Source organism: Corylus avellana, chromosome 10 (genome assembly GCF_965113065.1).
Source record: "Corylus avellana chromosome 10, dhCorAvel1.hap1.2, whole genome shotgun sequence".
NCBI classification, from domain to species: domain Eukaryota; kingdom Viridiplantae; phylum Streptophyta; class Magnoliopsida; order Fagales; family Betulaceae; genus Corylus; species Corylus avellana.
This window is the reverse complement of record NC_142499.1, coordinates 19,893,048-19,915,904: the sequence shown is the minus strand read 5'-3', so window position 1 is coordinate 19,915,904 and position 22,857 is coordinate 19,893,048. Positions and strand designations below refer to the sequence as shown.

At 35.4% G+C, this 22,857-nt stretch overlaps 2 protein-coding genes across 2 annotated transcripts; both read left to right on the top strand.

Annotated features, from left to right (window-relative positions):
* The first annotated feature begins 8,301 nt into the window (after positions 1 to 8,301).
* On the top strand, positions 8,302 to 9,348 carry LOC132162438 (zinc finger protein 10-like). Its single transcript, XM_059572679.2, has one exon. The coding sequence runs from the start codon at positions 8,302 to 8,304 to the stop codon at positions 9,229 to 9,231; it is 930 nt and encodes a 309-aa protein (XP_059428662.2). The 3' UTR covers positions 9,232 to 9,348.
* Positions 9,349 to 21,518: 12,170 nt separating this feature from the next.
* LOC132162437 (transcriptional regulator TAC1-like) lies at positions 21,519 to 22,016 on the top strand. Its single transcript, XM_059572678.2, has one exon. It carries the CDS (start codon positions 21,519 to 21,521, stop codon positions 22,014 to 22,016), a length of 498 nt encoding a protein of 165 aa, XP_059428661.2.
* Positions 22,017 to 22,857: the final 841 nt, after the last annotated feature.

Sequence of the window (22,857 nt, the reverse complement as noted above, 5' to 3'; positions counted from 1 at the left end):
TTGGGGACGCCTCTTTCCTTCCCTTAGGGCCTTACTGGTCAAAACGACGTAGTTTTGACCAGTCTAGGAGTCTTCTTCTTCCTCCTTACCCGAAGCAAATTAAAAAACTGAGAAAAAAATGAAGAAAAATCTAAATTTCTTGTCCTTCAACCCGTTAAGATTCTCCTTTTTCCAATGTTCGCGAAATCGCCCTCTTTATTGGGGATAACTCTCCAATACCTTCAAAGTTCGTAGAAGGAGAATCCTCTCTTTTATTGGTAAGAAAATTTTTTGAAGAAAATTTTCTCGTTTCCTTTAATGGAGAACAAAGATAAATTTTCCAGTATTTTTCTTCCAACAAATAGCGTCTCTTCAAAGCTTTAACATTCCTGATATATTTCAAACCACCCGCAATAATGACAAGAGATTTTTCTTTTGGTTTGACAATTGACCGATGAAGATTGAAAAAAGCCACCGTTGAAGCCAATGCCAAAACTTGCCTGTTGATGATTTGATAGATCTTTGTAAGAATGTTTTGTGAATTTTCATTTTTTTTTTCCTCTGTCTTCTTCTATGAACAGCTTGGGTATGATACCACCGGTGAAATATGATAGAATGATCGAGTGATGGAAGGATTGTTCCTCTAGGGTGGTGTTAGAATATCTTTGATACCAATGTTAAATATGCTTTGATACTATGGTAGAATAATGAAGAGATATAGAAGAGCGAAAGAATAATAGGGAGAGCAAAAACACATAATGGACTACATTATATTGATATATTGATTGATGATATTGAATAGAGAGATCACTATTTATGAAGAGGCAATTAAGTAACCTAATAGACTAAGAAAATGTAAATTTAGTAGATTAAGAAAATGTAAACTTAGTAGACTAATAATACTTAAGAAAGTAAATAACCCTAACATAATATTCTTAACCGGTAGAAATTCCATGGAAGACAAAAAGAGAGACAAAATCAGAGAAAAAACAATTAATATCAAATGTTTTGATTCCCACTTTATTTATAAAATGCAGTGTAATTCTTATTTCTATTCATGAAAGTTATTATTTTTCACAGAGATAATTTGGTGTGGGATGACCACACTTATTATAGTGTGAAATCATCCATACATCACCAATTTATACTCGTAGGATTTGAGACTATTAAAGATGCATGTGCCAAAATGGCATTTAAAATAAATTCCCAGTTGCACCTGCACCTAAATTTGTCCAATATTTGTTTGAATAATGGAATAAGTTTGGAATTAGATAATGACATTACCGACACTTATCTACCAAAGCATTTTATAATAATGGTTGATAAGACAAGTACATGATAAATTATGTATATCTTTTGTACCCTCAAAAGCTGCCCTGATTGATCATAATCTTTCTTTGTTACTAGAGAAGCTGCGAAGAAATTAACTGTCATTTTAAGAAGGTAATTAAATAAAAATGCACCATGATAAGTAATTATTGGTCGGTGTTAATCCTTCTCTTTCTTATATATAGGGGTAGGTGTTGATGGCTTCTATTAATTTTATGGTCAGGCAGATTCATATATGTCACAACCAGTCTCCCCCGGCGTGCATACCCACTGGCCCCTTCCTTTTATTTTATTTTTTATTTATTATTATTATTATTATTATATTTATTTTTTTTATTTTTTTTTTAACTTTTTGGAATTGAAGGAAAGATGCCTTATTTTATTTTTTTTCAGAAAAAGAAATTAATAAGGTGAGATGGAGATATTTTTAAGTACAATCTTCAAGACAATCTTAATTACTAGCTGGTAATACAAATTAACGAGACTCTCGGTTCTATTAAGTATTCACATACCAATGTCTTTGCATATTTGTATTGAATTAGGGGCACTTCAGTTTAATTTAGATGACTTGACTCATTTTCTAAATCAATCGAGAAAAAAAAAATTATAATCAAAAGATTTTTCTCATTTTTCATTAATATCACTTGGGAAAAAATATTGAGAAAAAGTTATGGATGTAGCATCTCCACTCTTTTTTTTTTTGTTGGATAAGTAAAGATTTATTGAAAACATTTCAGAACAAAAAAGAACCATGAACAACCTCTCAAAAAAAAAAAAAGGAAGCCAAAAGCCATATATAGGAGCCTACACAAATAAGGAACATGATCCTTTCCAAATCATTTGAACCGGATAATATATAGTTTAGGGTTTAGGAACAAGAGGTGAAAAGCCAAAGGACTCTAAACCCTAAACCCAAATAAGTGCTAACAAGAGGTGAAAATGATGAGTCAGCCATCAAGCGCTTCAATAAACGGTGCTATATGTCAAAATATCATCGAGGGTCAATTTGAAATGTCACACTTGAATTTTCCGGACCTAAAAAAATGCTGGTAGCAAAACCCCAACATTTTTTTTTGCCCAATTTGTTTTTTTAGTGAGAGGAACGCCAAAGTATACCTAATTGGGATCGATAAACCCAACCTTGTACACCACGATGCTTGCCCTTAATTTACACTTTCTGCTATGCCAACATGAAGAAACCTGGCAAAAAAGGAGGATTTGACCCAAATTTAGCCACAACACTATCAAGGTATAAGTGGGGATGGGGTGTTGATTTTTGTATTATATATTGCCTGCCTTCATAGACAAGGTCTTGAACTTGAAGTTGTTAAACCCGACAAATGAAGGTTAAGATGATAATCAACCGTCTTTATATATCTAATTAATCTCCTTTGACTAATTACGGAATTAATGCCTTCCACTCAAACATGCTTCATGGTCAAGCCCTGTGGGACACTTATTTCTTCATTACCTACCATTATGCCACGTCACAGAAGCACCGCTCTTTTTACGTACCTGCTTTGCTGCAGAAAACATGCGAGCTATTTTCATTTGTTTTATTTATTTATTTATTTTTTCTATTTTTTTTGTTTTTTTCCAGTTGATGGGGATTCGATTCCGTGTTTTAGTCATATACTTGGCTTTGTTTCTGTTCTGTTTTATTTGTTTTCTTTTCTCTCCCCCCTTTAAAATTTCTTTCAATATATGTATATATATATATGATCATATTAAAGCCTATGGAATCAACATTACGCTAACTGGGGAGGAAATTTAAAATCAATTGTAGAGTTTAATTTGTGTACAAAATTATAAAATTTGTTGGAAATGATCAAGACGTGCCTTCTCTTCTATCGGGTGCTCTTGAGTTGCAAGCTACAGAAAAGAAACAAGAGCTACAGTCCAGATAGAATGTTTAAGAGTCTCCTTTCAACTCACTAATAACTTATTGTTGCATCAAATGCGAGTGGGAGATCAAGACAAGTGCCACCAAACATAAAAATAAAAAAATGATACGTTGATTACTTAATTAATTCGATGGACCACAATAGCAAAAGCTTCCACTCACTAAACTGTTCAGCTTATTATTCCGTAAGGAATTTACATAATTAATGCACATTTGGGCCCAAACACCCAAATTTAATTTTTTTTTTATATATATATATATATATATATTGTTTATATCTTTTTTTTCAAATAAGCTCCATATGTTAATGATTATAAGAAAATTAAGATTGTCCACAGTTGCAGGGACAAGGGGCCCCGAGGTCCTTGGAATCCCAAAAATTCTTGAACATATATATATATGGACTTTTGTATAGCCAGAACCTTAAAACTTCTGGACTGGTCATCGATCTCCAAATTTTTCCGAAAAACTCTATATGGTGGACCGACACCCCAAAAGTAATTATATATATAGAATAAGCCTCACACAAGAAAATTATTGAAAAAAAAAAAAAAATATGAACTTTAAGTCTCAACCAAAAAACTCCTAGCTAGGCTGGCCTCTAAAATAAAAACACACACACAAAAAAAAAAAACCATTTGGTGGTTCTACCTCTCTCAATATATATGACCTATCAGATTAAATCACGTAAAGAAATGTTATACATACTTTTAAGTGCTCATTCCTTGATGTGGTAATAAAAATCACCATTAAATATTATATATACTTTCATCCAATTGTGAATTCTACTGCCATATAAAAGAGTAACTACTTGATAGTATCTATGTATAGCTGTCCTCAAATATATATGTATTATATAGTGTTTTCACTATAAGTTACCATTAAGACCCCTTTCTCTTCGATTCTTTGTGATTGAGTGCTTTCAAGCTTCAAGCTTTCTTTCTCTACTAGCAATAAATCCCAAATAATTCTTCTTATTCTTCTTCAAAAAGAACCATTCCTAATTTCCTTCTATTTTTGATACACATGCGTGCATCGCAAGTAACTATTTTTCCGTTAAATAGTAGTTTGAGAGACTCAAATGTTACTTTTTAAAGTTTGGTGACATAAGTATAAAAGTGAAGATAGTTAATTTGGAGGACGAAAGTGTATTAATTATTTTATGGGGCAATCAAACTGAGGCTTAAATATAAAGTTTAGGGTAGTAATTCATATATGATGCTTTTTTTTTTTTTTTTTTTGATCGAATTATCTCTTCATTGATATAACAATCAAATGGGGTAAAATATTCCGTACAATACAAAATATATAATTAGGAATCTTCACAACTCAAACATTATCTATGACATAAACAATAGTCTCTCGAGCTATTATAAGACAATATCTATGATGCTTTTTCATTAGATTCAAAATGTAATAATGCACCTAGCACATCATAGGCTTTATTTTATTAGTTCTCCTACTCCCAAGAAAAAGGAAAAATATCTTGGCTCTGCCGCTGAGTATTTGACATCTCTAGCACATTAGGCAAGGAGACCCCATCTCCCCGTATCTCTTCCTTTTATGTGCTGAAGCTCTCAATAGTCTGTTGACTCAAGCGTACAAAAGAGGTTTAATCATGGGGGTTCTGACGTCAAAGCGAGGCCCCAGGATTAATCATTTATTTTTCGCAAATGATAGTATTTTGTTTTGTCAGGCTGACACGTGTTGTTGGAGGCGATTGAGTTCTATGCTTATGACCTATGAAAGAGCATCAGGACAAAGACTGAATCGAGAAAAACCGGCAATTTTCTTCAGTCGAAATACCTCTTTGGAAATCAAGACGCAAATCCTAGAAGCCTCAGGAATCCCTGCCACGTAGAGATATGGTACTTATTTGGGATTACCCGCTTTGGTTGGAAAATCCCAAACATGGGCTTTCCAAAGTATCAAAAATAGAGTATGGAAACGGCTCAAAGACTGGAAGTTAAAGTTTTTATCTTAGGTGGGCAAGGAAATTCTGTTAAAGGCAGTCATTCAGGCTATACCTACTATAGTATGAGTGTCTTCTTATTACGGAAAGCTTTATCTACGGAGATTAATTCCCTTATGCAAAAGTTTTGGTGGGGTCATCAAGCAAATGAGTCTCAAATTCATTAGATGAGCTGGGAAAAACTGGGGATTTCGAAAAAGAAAGGGGGAATGGGCTTCCGGGACCTATATTGTTTCAACCAAGCTCTACTTGCAAAACAGTGTTGGATGTTATTAAAAAATGAAGATAGCTTTGTCTCAAGAATAATGAAAACTAAGTATTATCCGAGGAGCTTTGTTCTTGAGGCCAAGAGTGGGAATCGTCCATCTTATATATGCGTGGAAAAGTATACAACGGTTGTGTGGTTTACTCAAAGAAGGGTTGATATGGAGATTTGGGAATGGAAGAAGTGTTAAAATATGGGGTGAGAAGTGGCTTCCAAAACCGAACACTTATGCTATGCAATCCCATCCCCACACACTTGACCAAGAATCGGTGGTTAGTGGCCTCATTAATCCCGATACTCGATGGTGGAACCAGATTTTGCTCCAACAAAATTTCATACAAGAGGAGGTGAATTTAATTCAATCTATACCGATTGGGAGCACTTCTCAACGAGATGTGCAAATTTGGAGGGGAAGGAACTCGGGGATCTTCACGGTTAGGAGTGCCTATTACCTTGCAAAAGAGCTAGCTAGCCACAAGCTCCAAGGCAGAGAGTTCATATAGGAATAGGGACAGTCCTATTTGGCAGGGTATTTGGGGTTAAAAAATGGCAAATGCGAGCAAGAACTTCATGTGGCGAGCATGTCACGACCTTCTACTGACAAGAGACAATATAGTTCGGAAGAAAATAGATATTGATCCCATGTGCCCGATATGTGGACTAGAAGCTGAAACTACTTTCCATATTCTATGGGCATGTCCATCTTCGATGGATGTATGGAGTGGGGGGTCACGTTTATTCCAGAAATTCATCCAACTAGCCCCTAATTTTTTATTAGGAAAAACTTCATTTACTTTCCTCAAACTGTCATGACACTTTTACAATATATTCCATTTCCCAAACTACCAAAATTTATAATGCGGATGTAGTTTGAAGACGACAATTCAAAAGCCAATGCTAAAACATTGAATATTTACATTGTAATTTTTTGTAGTTTGAAGATGACAATGCAATAGCCATAATAGTTTGAGGGGAGAAAGAGAAGTTTTTCCTAAAAAATTAAAAATTATTATGGGATCTTGGGATAATTTCAACCCTATGAAATATTGACTCCACATGACCTATTCCCTGGCCTGTATCAAACGTTCCTAAATTTCAAATAGATTCTCAGATATTATGTATTGATCTAGCCATTAAGGCAATAACTAATTCTAAAAGTTCTTCTTGTGTTACTCTTGTGACTTTAAAAAAATGAGATAACTTTTAAATCATAATTTGATCAAAATTTAATAGTGATAAATCACAAGGCCAATGATAATTTTAAGAGTCACATAATTCTTATAGTGACATAAGAGGGATTTGTAACATTACTGTTAAGGCAAGCTATAGTGCACGTGTACATTTTGTACATAACTTTAGACAAAAGAGAAGGGACAAAAAGTAGCTAAATGAGGGAGAAAAAGAAGCTAGCTAGCCAGATGAGTACATAAGTGAGATATTCTTCAAGATGTATGTTAAAAGGATTTTTTTTTTTTTTTTTCCTTCTTAGAAGTGATCATTAAGGTTTCGTTTAAAACCTGCATGCCTAACTGAGTTTTACATGGACATCAAAGAGTCAACTGCATTATCAAACAGCACTCTAGCTACTATACCATGTAATTAGAATGCGACATGCATAAATGCATGTTACATGCATCATGATTTTCTTTCGTCATGTGACATGAGGGAGGATAGATATGAGACTAGCCAGGAAGTTTTCGACACATTGGGCCAATGTCATTTTGTCCTTTTCTTCTTTTTTTTAGTTTAAAAAGAATGGCCTAACTGGGAGTTAAAGAAATTTTAATCAATTTTTTCTCTGAACAATGTGCTGCCAATTGATCAATGCATGCATGCCAGACTTTTGCTTCTCATCAAGCACAGCAGAGCTCGAATAGATCAGTTTCCTTAAATTACCAGAGTAAATATTTTGAATTTAAACATTTTTTTTTTTGTTATTAACCTCTTATTTTAATTAAATATTTTAAATTATAAGACTCATTTATTATAATGAGATCGTACATAAAAACGAGTGGTATATATAATATAAATTAAATGATTAAATACATCAATTTTTATCCGTTTAAACTGTTAATATATATATTATTAGTGATTTAACAAGTTTGTCCTGTGTTCGGTGTGTTATTCTATATGGTGTAGTTGTAACTAGGCTGTGATTTCAAAACCAATCGGCTTCTACCATTCCAGAAGCACTCTTAGCGATCTTTCTGGGATCAAAGAAAAGAAGTGAGTTGGATAGATGATGGGAAGAATATAATTTTTACTAAATGATCTATTGATCTCGAAGACACTATGGAAACCATATCTGCATATATATATAGGTAAACGATACTAGTGTTAGGTCTTCCAATGTGACATGTGACCACATATGGTGCAGTACTGTTAAACCATCATGCCACCTCTTTTGCAGGATTTGGCTGACAAGATTTCAGTCAGATAATTGCAGTTTGTCTCTAAGCACTCCTCATACTGCACAGGTATATAGACTCATTGATTAAGAATGTAGGACCCCACCCCAGTGATTATATAAACCGTTTGCTTCCCGGACTCAAAGAAAGTTTCTGAAAAAAAAAAAAAAAAAAAAAAAAAAAATGGACAACCCAATTCAGCGAGTGATTGACTGCGTTGGAAGCCAACCACAAAACCCCAAAAAAGTAGCTACAGTACACAAGCTAAGACAAGCAAGGAAGAGTACCCACCACTTCACCTTCCAAACAACTCCCTCTATCTCTATGGCCTCGTAGACTCCATGTAGTTTTCAAATTCCAACTTTGACATAGACTGACTTCATTACGTCTATTTTTCCTCTTTCTTAATATTCCTTGAAGGTGATCATCAGCAGATTGTGGTGCAATGGAAGAAGCTGCAGAGTATCGAATGTGGGCGAAGAGGAAGCATGGTTTGAACCCTTTATACAATAATAATTCATGGGAAGAACAAGCTTTCGCGGAAGATGCAGCGGGTGGTGCTCTAGGAGGGTGCGTATGGCCTCCACGTTCATATTCTTGCAGCTTTTGCAGAAGGGAATTCAGGTCAGCACAAGCTTTAGGGGGTCATATGAATGTCCACAGGAGAGATAGAGCTAGGCTAAAGCAGTCTCCACCTTCCTTCAATGAAACCCTCCATCATAACCATCAAAATCATCATCACAACCCCATCCAGAATAATAATTCCTTTACATCTTCTTTGGGTATTCATCAGTACCCATCTCAGGTTTGTACTTTGGTTTATAACCCTAACCCTAATTCTCCTGATCATCATCATCATCATCCTGGTATTGTGGCATGTCCATCCTCATCATCATCTAGGGTTTCGGCTCCACCAAATATTATCCGTCTTCATTCTTCTTCTATTGTCCAAGAACACCAAAAGAGCTCCTCTAATATTTCTCCCCCTCCATTGTGGTCAAATTTGGTTGCGGACAAATACTTTTGCAATATTTCCGATCTGAAAACCGAGGAAGAGAAAAATTCAAGAATTCTAGAATCAGGGTGTAGGGCTAAGGGGGATTATGTGACACCTGATTTGTCTGTGAGCTTGAATTTAGTTGTCTGTCGAAGTCATCATAATGTTTCAGGTGGTAAGGAGGAGAGTACTGGCAGTTGCAAGAGAAGGAGAAGTGATGCATCACCGTTACCTTTCTTCCCAAAGCCAAGATCAGTTGATGATCATAGCCAACATGATCTCCAATCAAAGGTACTTGAAATAAGCCCCAACTCTATAGAGGACTTAGATCTTGAGCTCAGGCTTGGCGATCGACCTCAGGAAAGGTACAAGTGTTGAACCTCTCAGTGTTAAAAATGAAGGAACTTCTTCTCTGTTGCTTGATTTCCCCCACCTTTTGCTTTTCCGTTTTCCCTTTGATATAGAGGTCAAGGCCTCTTTTGCTTGGAGTTTGACCAACCGACTTTCTTGAGATTTCATAAATTTGCAGGGTGTAACAATAACAAGATGTATATGATCACATAAAGCATGAAAACAATACAAATATATATATATCAGCTTGTGCTTAGTCATAGTACTAATGATAACTTCATATTTGTTGTTTTAGTCGATTATCACGAAAAGGTATTTTGGAAACTCTAAACTAGAGATCCATATCATTTCTTCCTTCCTAGCTTCCAAGTTCCAACACTTGATTCACTTTTACCTTGTAATTTGTTGCCAGTTTTACTATTATATTTCATGACTTGACAAGCAGCACCATGTAATATTAGTCGATTTAGGGTTTCACAGGCAATATATATCTCTTTGTTGCCATCAATTAACTCATTGCCTTGTTGAGATGTTTTATCCTGATTCCAACGTCTTCACAGAAAAATTCTATTTTCAATTTGTAACTTTAGGATTTCAGGTTTGAAAATGGATCATGACACCTTTCAGATCAGATCTGCCGATGTGTGCTGTGGTAATTAAAAATGTTAAATCTGTCATAGATGAGTGCACGTCGAGAAACTAGGTTAAGATGGAATGTCTGATATATGACTGGGTGGGTGGATTAGTGTTTGAGCAGTAATACTATTTACTATACTGTTCTACGACTCTCATTGTAGATTTTAGTGTTGTTTTATTTTTACGAGCGTTGATTTAGTGACCGATTTTCATTGTATAGCATATCAGTTTACTATTCATGTTTGAAAGTTGGGAGAGGGTAATGGAGAGATAATTTGGAAGTTTAGGTAGTAAGATTATTAGGCTATGTATGTGGGGTTGAAGGGGATGAAGAAAATGGGTAAAAACTGCATGGAATCTCGTGAGCTCATTTCCCAATATTTACACAACCTCACTGACATTCCATCAGACTCACAACTAAAACTAACCCACAAAGTCACAGATAGATTATGTTTTTCAAAGTCACATAGAGCCACATATATCCCAACATCGATTCCCTTTTCTCTTGTATTATTATCATCACCATTAGATCCTGATACAGTTTTCAGTATTCCCGTCCACATAAATCCACTTGCTTGTGTTCTCTCTCTCACTTTTCTCTCTCCATTCTCTTCCCAATCCTTCCAAAACTGCCACCAACTCCGGGAATCAATCCAATTAAGTATTGCATATCATATTATAGCGGGCCTCTTTTTAATTACAAACAGAATATTATCGCATCATGACTGTTTAAACGCTATCTACGCATCTTTTGTTTCTTTCTGTGTATCTATGAAAACCCTATAGCCTGTATGGATAAAATGAAAGAAGAAACTTACAAGTACTTCCAAATCCCCTATAAACACCCCAACCCTAGCTGCAGTACCTAAAATCATGCATGACACATTAAGGAGATCATTCATGCGTCCTTTTTTTTTTTTTTTTTTTTTACTCCTTTCCTTTAATAGAAATTTGATGGAGCACCTACTAGGCTTTAATGGGTTTGCAGCAAAACTACAAAAGGGCTTGTAAATATTTCCCATTTGAGTGTACGAATTGAAAACTGTTTAAATTATTAATTGCCTGAGGGATCTTTCAACGTGACTCTTTGTTTTCTACGATGCATGTGAAAGGGAAAGAGAGAAAAGAGAAGGGTATATATTAGGGAAAGTGAGATTGTTTGCTTTGGCTTCTACGAAGGACTAAATTTGTGTAAGAAGTGATTAGTAGGGCTTTGTCTTGTTTGAGGTTGTGAGTTGGATAGGACTGTTATATACAGAGAGGTTTAAATGAAGTTTTGGCAGAGAGGTGCACATGGGCCATCAGATGCCGTTTCTTTTTTCTTTTCTTTTTATGTCTGAGGGAGATAATATAGAATTGAGTGATGGAATGGACTTTATTCTCGGCTTGTGTGGCGTTTCTCCTGTGGGGCATTTTGTTAATTCCAAATTATTGTTTACAGAATAAGAATTTTGAAGGAAACCCAAGAGTAACAACGTTGGTTGTTGGGAGAGTTATAGTTTATATTTGTTTTGACAACTAAGGGTATATTTGCATGGGAGGGAGCGTCCTCCCTCACGAGCTCACTTCAAGCTCGAATATTATACACAGACACACACACTCTCCTGTGTTGTTTATATCCTCCATTAGAGCATCAAATCAGACTGCAAATTCCTTGAAATTTATTCCAGGTAGAACATAAATATATGTGCAAATGCTAACTCTCCTTACTCCAGATCAGGATATCTAGCAATTTTCTGTCACTAATTAATTAATTTTTAGAGAGTCTATATGAAACCTACATGTCTAGTTAATTACTTTGATAGCGAAATTACTAAAAATCTCTATCCACTTACTCCGTCTTCAGAAAAAGAGTACTCCACTTGTTTCCTGACTCAAGAATTCAAATATTGTTAAACCTCTTAACTTATATATTTTCCCTCAATTTTAATGAGGACAATGACATCGAAGTACTTTAACTTAATTAGCATTATGGAATAGTTAATTGTCTAACTAGAATTTTTTTAATTTTTTTTTATTATTATATACACGTGGATATTCATTGAAAAGAATGAGAAAAAGAACCGAAGCCACATGGGCATATGTGAAACAACAACAAGCTGCTCCTAAAATGGAGCCCCTCAAACATGCAACAATAACCTTAGAAGCCGAAGTCCTCAGAACATCCTCAAAGAAGCCCCACAATCTCAACAACCTGTTCTCCAAATTAAGTGGAGTCGAGATCGACCTCGTAAATGATTGACGCTCACCCAGATGATATATATCATGCAAATAAATTCTCTTAGTTCTTTCCATCTAGCTAGATACAATAAACTACAACATTTGTGGATTTTATCTCGATGAATAGTTCGCCAGATGAATAGTGCATTTGGTATTGTGATTTTATAAACAAAATACGATTTTAAACTAAATCATAAAAAATAGATTATTTGACATTGCGATTTGAAAACGCAGCGCAGATAAGTTGATAATGAAATCTAGCTATTTCAATTCCCTCTCTTAATTTGGTAATGATTAAATTTCTAATACCATCCTGATTCCCAACCTTGCGACTACTAATCTCATTGCAAGAAAACCAATACAATTAATTAATAGTAAACAACCTACACTAATTTCAGTGAGACAACTTATTTAACCCAGAAAATTTCTTATTAACAAGAATACATAGTACCACAAAAACCCCAAAGCAACATTTTATCGAACAGATTTATATATACAAGTATAACATTACAAATCATAATTGAGAAATATTTGCGTACGTTAACGCACATGTTTTAGAATAACTATTCCATTTTATTTCTACTGTTTTCAATATAAATCCAAATTTTAAAACCACAGAAAAAGAGAATATCAAGTCCTACCTCAAATTCAAGGCTGTCTTTTCTTGTGTGCTGTCTTAATTTGGTAGTTGGTACGCTATGGAAAACATATATACCACCATATATCCGAACAAGTGAAAACAAAAATGACAAGATTGATGAACATATATTCCCTACTTTCATGCTACCTTGTCTGCCTCTTCATATCTATATTACAAATTGTACCGCAGCTGCTTGAAGTACTTGTCTTTTAGTGGTATGGGAGTGGCAATTAAGTTATTGCATAAAAATAAATTATGTGGCTTAAAGAACTTACTGTTGAAAGTGAGTCCTTCAATGTTACACGTACGTAATTGACGGTCAAATTGGAAATGGTTTTTTGTTTTTTTTTGTCGGCAAATTGGAAATGGGTTTGAACAATAAAACCCAGTACATCGTTAGACAGCAACAGGGAGCCCATATCCGTGGTACATGTCATGGGCCTTAGTACGGTTACTTTCAATTGGATGGTACCAACGAAATTTCTAACTAATCAGCAAAATGTCTACCACCTAATAAAGACAAAATTACGTGTAGATTAATGTTTTAGCTACACTACTTAATTTGTTCAGAAAAGCAACAGGAATGACTCGGGCCCAAAACAATATACGCATGCGCAAGATGTGAACCTTAACAAGTAATATCACAATAATCAGCGGATTTGTCTAATAAGGTGTTCAAACGTGTTGGAATACTTCATTAATTAACCTCAGAACTTGGGGAGTTTCCATCCGGTGCAATTTTTTTTAATGAATAAAAAATACGAATTTCTAGGGATAACCCAAAAGGGTTAGTATATATATATAAGGTTGGATGTATGTTGTTAGAACAGTTGACCACATGCTAAGGTTATGATCAAAAGTACCTACAAGGCGAGAAGAATTCACCAAAAAATCATGCTAGAGTGAACTGACGAGAAATAATTCTAATGCTTAAATCAGTTCAAACCAAGGAGAATAGTCCTAGTTTCTTAGAGAAAGCAAAAGTAGTGTGCAAAGGAATAAGATGAAAATCTCATTTTATCTAATGTTTACCGTTCTTTATAATAGATTTTGTCATAACAGTATGCCACATGTTAACCACTTTATTGGAGATTTTCCTACTACAATATTCCCTACACCCCACAACCCCCATCATGTGCATTGCATCATGCCGAGAATCATGTGGACGATTACTAACATGGTTTAGGAGATCATTTTATGTGGAGCTAGTTGTTAATTAAGCTGTTCTTGGGTTGGTTGGTTGGTAATTAATGACCTTGAAGAGGGACCCAATTAAATAAAAAATAAAAATAAAAACTAGCTCGAATAAGCTTCTGACACTTATCATCTCAGAACTTATCTCAAGTTGCTATTAATTATAATTGAGTCCACTAATTGTAAACATTAACTTGCCCTAAAGATTAATCATTTATATAATACTTTTAACATAGATTTGTTACACCTGTACAAGCTAGTATTATTGTAACAGAAAGTTTTATAAATATAGATGACTCTCATCATAAAATTAAGTTGAATGATGAGAGCCAAAACTATTCAAACATTAATATTTCCTGTGCTCGTTTACGAATTAAGATCCTGAGGGACCTCCATTGATAGGTGAGTTACCGTATCTAATGAGGTCACATAGGACGTTTTGTCGAAGCAAATTAAACGGGCAGTTTTGCAGGAAAAGATAGACGTACAAAGTAATTAAGAACAAAAAAAAAAAAAAAACAAAAAACAACAAAAAATGTGTTTCAGTTCATACATATTCCCACATGTCTTACTCTTTCTTAGACCTCAAATGTTACTGTCGTTGTCTGTTATTTGGTGATGAAATAGTCGGTTGCTTGTACAAAGCCACAATATTTCAGTCATTGTCGGGCTCAAGATCATTAATTAGTTAATTATATGATGATCAAAGCCTACATTATAAATTTATTTTTGGACGGTGGTAGCTAGCTAGATGCATGCATTAGAACCAAAATCAAGGCCCTTAATTAAATGTTATTGGTTATAAGCACCGGCCGTAACCCTAAGAAGTACAGTGCATGCACTGATCTGGACATTATCGTCATACATCATGCGAAAACGCCAAGTAGTTGGACCAGATGCTGCCACTTCACGGATGGAGACGCATGTAATTAACCTCTTAGCTAACGGTGATGTCTTACGTACGTCGGTAGAAAGCCATTAATTAAAAATGATTGATTGCATTAGGATGGACAATTTTTGGTACCATTCATGAATTCAATACAAAATTAATCGGTTATAATTAAGGATTTGACTTTTTTAATTAAATAGCTCGGGTTATAGTTGATTCATATAGTCTTATATATACCTATATATCTAGATCTTAACATGATCCGAACCCGAAATGTGACATTTAGGACTAACAATTTTTGAAACGATCTCCGAACTTAACACAAGATTAACGGGTTAGGATTAAGGAGTTTGACCTGTTTAATTTTTTTTTTTTTTTTTTTGGTAAGAAAATTCTGAACTAAAACCAAACAACATACGGACCAAAACATTACAAACAAAAGGGGATGGAGTTGGGGGAGAAAAATAATTGGGAATGCAACCCATGTGAAATCTAGCTACGGCCTAATAAATCACATGATGGGTGGAAAAGTTAACATTTCTGTTAATTTTCCTAACTTTCCAAGCAGAAGAGGCTGACATATATGGAGGAGATAGTATCAAAATAGATGAGATCAACAATTTTTCAGTATTGAACAATGGAGGGTGTTGATCGAAGGACCATTACCAGTTTACCACCACAAGCAAGTCACATTCCAAAGTAAAGTTTAATTTATATAGTCTTATATATATCCATGCCTACTCAACATAACCTGAACTTAACATACAAACATGAATTTACACCTTAACGGTAAGTTGGTGAGTTCATATATGTATATCCAACGGAATACAACTTGCCAATAAAAAAAATTTCTTACCCATAAACTGAAAAGTAAACGATTGAACCGTCATCTTGAATCCGACACAAAGATAAAGCCAAATACAATCACTGGGCTTGTAATGTTGGTTGGGTCTACAGAACTTAGTAATATAATTAGGACGGATAAATCCTGAAATGCCAAATGCAAATATGATGAAAGTCAGTAAAATAAGTTGACATTTCTTGGCATTGCAATTCACGTCTGACTCATGAGTTCCTTAGTCTTTTATCTGGGACGAGGCTTGTGGGGGAGGTATGGCATTGGCACATCATGTCTTGCTAAATCTATAACAAAATACGTACTTGGGGTACTTCTTATTATGTAATAATAGCTTAAACAATCTCCAATCAATGATAATAATTACAAAAGAGGGTTTCCAACCCGGAATAGGATCCTCTCAAGTTCAAATGAACAGGAGAATATTCAGTTAGTTATAGTGGAGATGTATTTTTGTCTTTTCACTTTTTGAGGGAACAAAAATACTCATCCACTATAACTAACTGGATATTCTCCAGTTCAAATGAAATAAAGAGGATCCTAATTCTTCCAACCCTCCTATGCATTCACCATTTGGGAATAGGATGTGTCTATTTCAAGTGAAAGAAATGAATGATTTTATGATTAAGATAAAATTTAAGATTTAATGGTGCGTGTGTATATTGTTGCATCATTTAAAAATTTTAAATGCCGTGCCGCCATGCGAACCATTAGTTGCTAACCCTCCTCTGCATTCACCATTTTGGAATAGGATATTCTTGCATGTTCATTTTAAGTGAAATGGAAATGAGACATTTCATCATAGGCTCCGTTTACTTCGACGTAAAATAGTTTCCAAAAAATGATTTCCGTATTTTACGGTGTTTACTTCGACGTAAAATAGTAGTCAACGGAAAATATTTTCCTTTTGACCAAAAATTCTTCTTTAATTTTAGGAAAATGGTTTACGGTTTTGAAAATCGTAAACCATTTTCCGACTATAAGCATCTCATTCTTAAATTGATAGATCTTGCCAAGATCCCCCTAGAACCTCGTCGGGACTTGACCGGGACCCGCCAGGGAATCGCTTGGGACTTGACCGGGACCCCGGAGGGACCCGCCCGGGACCTAACTGGGACTTGCCTGGGACATGACCGGGACCTGCCCGGGACTTGACCGGGACCCGCTTGAGACTTGACTGGGACGAGCCCGGGACGAGCCCGGGACGTAACCGGGACTTGACCGGGACGCGCCCGGGACCTGCCCAGGACCCGCCCGGGACTTGACTGAGACCCGCTTGGGACCTAACCGGGACTCGCTCGAGACCCTCCCGGGACTTGACCGGGACCCGCTCGGGACCTAACCGGGACCCGCCCGGACCTGACGTGGACTTGACCGGGAATCGCCCGGGACTTGACCGGGACCTGCCCGAGACTTGACTGGGACCCGCCCGGGACTTGACCGTACCTGCCCGGGACCGAGCAAGTCCCGGTCAGGTCCTGGGCGGGTCCCGGTCAAGTCCCGGTCAGGTCCCGGGCAAGTCCTAGTCAGGTCTCGGGCGGGTCCCGGGCAAGTCCCGCTTAGGTCCCGGGCAAGCCCCGGGCGGGTCCCGCCGGGGTCCCGAGCAAGTCTCGGGCGGGTCTCGGTCAGGTCCCAAGCAGGTCCCGGTCAAGTCTCGGGCAGGTCCCGGTCAGGTCCTGAGCGGGTCCCGGTCAAGTCCCGGGAGGGTCTTAGTTAGGTCCCGGGTGAGTCCCGGTTAGGTCCCGGGCGGGTCCCGGGTAGATCCCTCCGGGGTCCTAGGCAAGTCCCGGGCGGGTCCCGGTCAAGTCCTGGGCGGGTCCTGGTCAAGTCCCGGCCAAGTCCCTGGCAGGTCCCGGGCACGTCCCAGTCAAGTCCCGGAAGGGTCCTGGTCAGGTCCCGGGCGGGTCCCGAGCGTGTCCCGGTCAAGTCTCGTGCAAGTCCTAGTTGGGACCTTATTGGAAAAAATATATATATATAAAAAATAAAAAAAAAAGATATTAAAAAAAATTATTTTCCTTGTGCAAGGTAAAAGCCGTAAAATGTTTTCGACGGAAAATATTTTTAGAGAAAATGGATTTCCTGAAAATATTTTAAGAAGGAAACCATTTTACATCGAAGTAAACGGAGCCTAAGATTAGAGTTACAAATTAATGGTGTATATGTTGCCACGTTATTTACAAATTTAAAATGTTGTGACACCATGTATATCTTTAGATACAACAAAATAAAATACACGATCATAAAATGACTTATCTCTATTAATATTAATTGCACTTGAAGAAATGGAGAAGATCTTGACCACACTAGTTTAATGGCGTTGATTACTGGCACTTTGGACGGGTAAATTTATTTAAAAGTAATGCTATATATATACCACATTATTATTTGTCTATCTTACTATGCTAATGTGGCATTACTAATCCACTCTTAGAATGAGATCATGTTAACAAAAGAAAAGAAAAGAAAAAAAATAAATAAAAAATAAATAAAAATAAAAGATCCAATAGTGGATTGGCAACACCACGCTAGCATAGTGGGCACTTGATGTAGTATATAACATTAGTCTTTATTCAAATTATGGATTCAATATTGCTAGAAATAGGAGTGCAAAAACTTTCATACAAACTGACGTAGCAGTTCACGTGATATTTATCATGTTAATCACTAAAATGTGGGATGTTACGTGATAATCCATATGATACTTACCATATTTGCAAACAAACGTAGTAGTTTACTTTGTACTTACTATGTCAACTACTAATAGTCTATATGACACTCGTTTTTATAAAATGTGAATTGTTATAAATTAAAAGTTACATGAATTTGTAACGGAATATAATTTTAGTAAACGGAAAAAATTGTAATTATGAGATCCTTTATGGTGGGATGGTACAGGAATTAACTAACGAATTCATTAGTTAATTTCTAAGTCGGGCTTCTGGAATCCAAAGCACTTAGGTCAGCAACAATGCATTGAATGCACTGCTAATTATATGAGATTTAAAGGTAATTGTATTTGTTTAGGTAAATTAATATACATAGCTCTTCAAGCACTTGAACCCGGGTGAGGTGAAAATTAATTAAATATAAAAAAGGTTCTGATATTGACTTTCTAGATGATACGTTAACGTCGTAACGTATCTGCAAGAGTTATATATAAATTAATTGCTAAGCTTGAGTGAAAATTAATAAAGAAATTGCTGAGGTAAAAAGGAAAAAAAAAAAGAAAGAAGGTAAACCACATTTTATCTACTTATGCTACACGTTGCATACAGTTGATAAACCGGTGGTTTTAAAAGTGACGCTTAAACACTTCAAAAATAAAAAATAAATAAAAATAAAGTGACGCTTAACTTATTTGATAATCCATCTTAAAGAGGTTTTAATTTATAATTAATGGCAAGAGAATAATCGCTCTCCTTCCCGTCTAAACCTTTCAACCCAAAACTGTCGAAAACGAGAAAAAACAAAGAAGGTGACGGAGATGAGAGAGAGAGAGATTGAGGATATTCTACCTAAAACCACCAGTTGCTTTGTCTCTCCAAACCATGGTCAACTGAAACATGGTACGTAAAAATAATAATAATTAAGGTTAGAGAAATATTAGGTTGACTTTGTCATGCAGGAGATACATGCATGTTAGAGGACTACTAGTTGAAGATACAGCAGCTAATTATATACATTTAACTGAATCTATATACTCCCCGTGCAAGTTATAGAGGATTATTTGATAGTTTATGAACGTTGACCTACCTTAGTGCAGTATTTTTGGCGGTTTATATAGCACTTACTGCATCAACCATTAAACAATTAAATTTAATTATGGTTGACGAGGTAGTATCACGCCAATCTTTAAGTCCACATGACACTATATCAATAATTAAATTTAATTGTAACTAGCATGTCAATGCCACGTGACCTATCATATTAATTTGAAAGGAAATATTATAATAAAAACTATAATATTTCCTTCCAAAGGTCACCAACCGAGGATGTGTTTGGCAACTCACTTTTTTTTTTTCCTCCAAAAAAGTTATCAAACTTCTTTCGGCACATTACCAAACTTTTTTCATTTTTCATTCACAAAAAATTCAAAATTTCTTTTACCGTTAATTTACATCAATAAATTCTTTTTATCTTTATATCAATCACACTTATGAGCAAAACTAAAAAATCATTTCATATATATATATATATATATATATATAAAAGGATGAATGTTTGTTTTAATAAACAAAAAATAAAAATGTGCAAATTGCTGAAATACGATAGGCTCTTGGTGTCTAAGAAGAGTCTTCTCTTTTCTGTTTTTTCCCTTGTCCAATATGCATATAAGATTGTAACGTGTGTGAATTCACCTTAAGATGAAATATTAACTTTTCCATCTCAGTAATAAGTAGATTAACTTTTCACGCTTAGCAAATATTAGATCAACCTTTTTGAAGTTCCAAAGGGTGCAATATGAATTTCATAGTTTTTTTTTTTACCATATTGATACTCTTCGTGCAATCCAAAGAAGGCGTCTTGTCGAGTCCATGAATGAGCAGAATGAATTTCATGCCACGATTGCAAACTGTCATTACTGACTTTACCTATTGTTCAACATTATAGTAAAATTTCTGTTCTAAAACCAACATATATTGCTATGAATTAATTTATTTATGTCAATTTAACCATGCATTTTGAAGAGTATATGTTAGTCATTTAAAGAATAACTTAAAAGAGGAAAACCCCTAAATTATCACCATGTTTTCACTTGCACTTAAGGCTGATAAATTTTTTTACATGACCCGTAAACTCTACACAAATTCAACATGAAAACAGTGGGTTATGGTTGAAGGGTTAAGTAATAGTTGACCTATATAGTCTTATATGTATGTCTCAACACGATTTGAACTCGACACGCGACATTTAGGGTAACCAATTTTTAACACGACTCGCAAACCTAACACAAACTCAATACAACCCAAATCCAATAAGTGAACACAAATTGCTGACCTTATTTGCACCACCAAACTTCAAAAATGGCATTTAGATACCTCAAACTATCATTCTAATACAAAAAGTTCACTCGGTTAATGAGAATGGTTAAAATTGATGGAAAAATAGTTATATGCGTGTCACTTGATTACTTTGGTGTCTTTCTTAATTTCCAAAATACCACGATTTTTACTATGAAAATCCGGTAATCGCCCCCATTTCAATTGAAAAAAAAAAACAACGTACCCTTATTAAAACAAATGGAAAGAAAATTAAAATTATTTTCAAAAAATTGAAAACAAATTACTTTTTTGAATTTTGGGGTAGCCGAACTACCACTCAGCCGTCTATTGGATTTTTTATTTTTTTATTTTAATTTTAGCATTATTTTTTTTTTAGTTTTTTTTTTATTATTATTTTTTTTTATTTTAGTTCTAGCTGTTTCTATCTTTTAATTTTTGTTTTTCTAATAATTTTTAAACCATTCACGTGACCACTGTTTTATCAATTTTAATGAATTTTGCTGAAAGATAACATTTTTATAATGTAGTGGTACTTCAAGGGTTAAAATATATTTTCATAGTAACCTCAATAAAACTGAACACGTCTTATTGCATAATTTATATCGCATCAAATTGTCATAATCTATTAACTTTAATTCAAAATAAGACTCATGCACACAGATTTATAGAAGAGATATCAAAATAAGAAACTAATTATAATAAAATAAATAATTATGTTGTTCATGCATGCAAGTTACCTAGAAGAAAAAGAGTACTACTGCTTATGTACTCATCAATAACAACAATATATCCCACAACCGACCAGTTGACCACCTCTCCTGGCCCCTCCAAAATTCCCTTCTCTTTTCTCCATCTTTCTCTGTGTATTATCCATCCATGGCGATCAACCCCCAAAACTTGGAAAAGTCTGACCAGATGAAATGGGGCTCCGAGTTACAGGGCTCAGGCCAAGTGATCAGATCATATACCTGTGCCTTTTGCCAGAGAGGCTTTTCAAATGCACAGGCTCTAGGGGGTCACATGAACATCCATCGAAGGGATAGGGCAAAGCTTAAACAGGCTGCCGATGATCAAAACTCTCTCCCTCTCGACATCATGCTGAATCCGGCCGATCACGATCATCAGCCTCAAGCTTTGGAGGAAAAGAGTTGCAGTCCTCCTAAAAGGGAAGATGATCATGATAAAAGGGTCGGAGAATTAGTTGGTGGCGAAGAAGTACTTCACCGCCAGCTTCCCTTGTTTGTTGAGAGACCATCGGGAAGAAGAGATGATTGTGGAGGCGGGAATGAAGAGAAGAGGATTCAGATAACTGCAGGAGTGGACCTAGAGCTTCGGCTGGGGCCTGAGCCTCAAGAAACAAGAGAATTCTTTTGAGAAGGAAGAGAATTCTTTTCGGTTGTGGGCTGCTAAAAGAGGTTCTGTTTTTTTCTATCCACCTCTTTATCTACTCTCTCTAGCTAAAAGGATAATATCAATTGCCTTATTATTGCAATTGATGGGACATATATATAAAATGGCGATGGTCATGAGTATTATTGATATTGTTTGTAATCCTTGCTGCTATTTCAGCTGGCTTTGTAATTCTTTGTATATCTTTGTTGGTTTTTTTGACACTCTTCTCATTTATTGTAAGACTTATAATATTGCTTGTAATTTTTAATCTTTTTACTATAATTATGTGTTGTTTATGGAGGGTGTATTTCTTTGCTTCGATATTCACCCTGTTTTATTCTCATTTTGATTAATGGGTGATGGTTTATTTCATCATTACTTTTGCTATAAGAATTAATTGCCTATATAGTTTGGGAATAATTGTGCTTCATACAACTCTTCAAATCTTCTGCTTGTGTGGGATCTAAAACACTACTGAAATCAAACAATATATTCATTGTGCATGCTAGTGAAAAATGGAAAGAATAAGAAATTTAATCAATTTAATCTTAGAACTTAACAGATGATCAAGAGCAAGGCTCCAGTCCAATTATTCGTTTCAGTACTCATGCATATAGAATTTGAAGAAATTAATTAGTTTTTAGTTATATATGTGAAATGGAATCATCGATCATCCTGATCACCACCAAAAGTACACGCCATGCATAATCACAATAGGGGGTAATATAGTCTTCCTTTATCATAAACAGGCTTCTGAGACCATTGGCAACAAGAGTATGAGCTGCATCAATAATCAACATATATTCATCAATACCCATTGCAA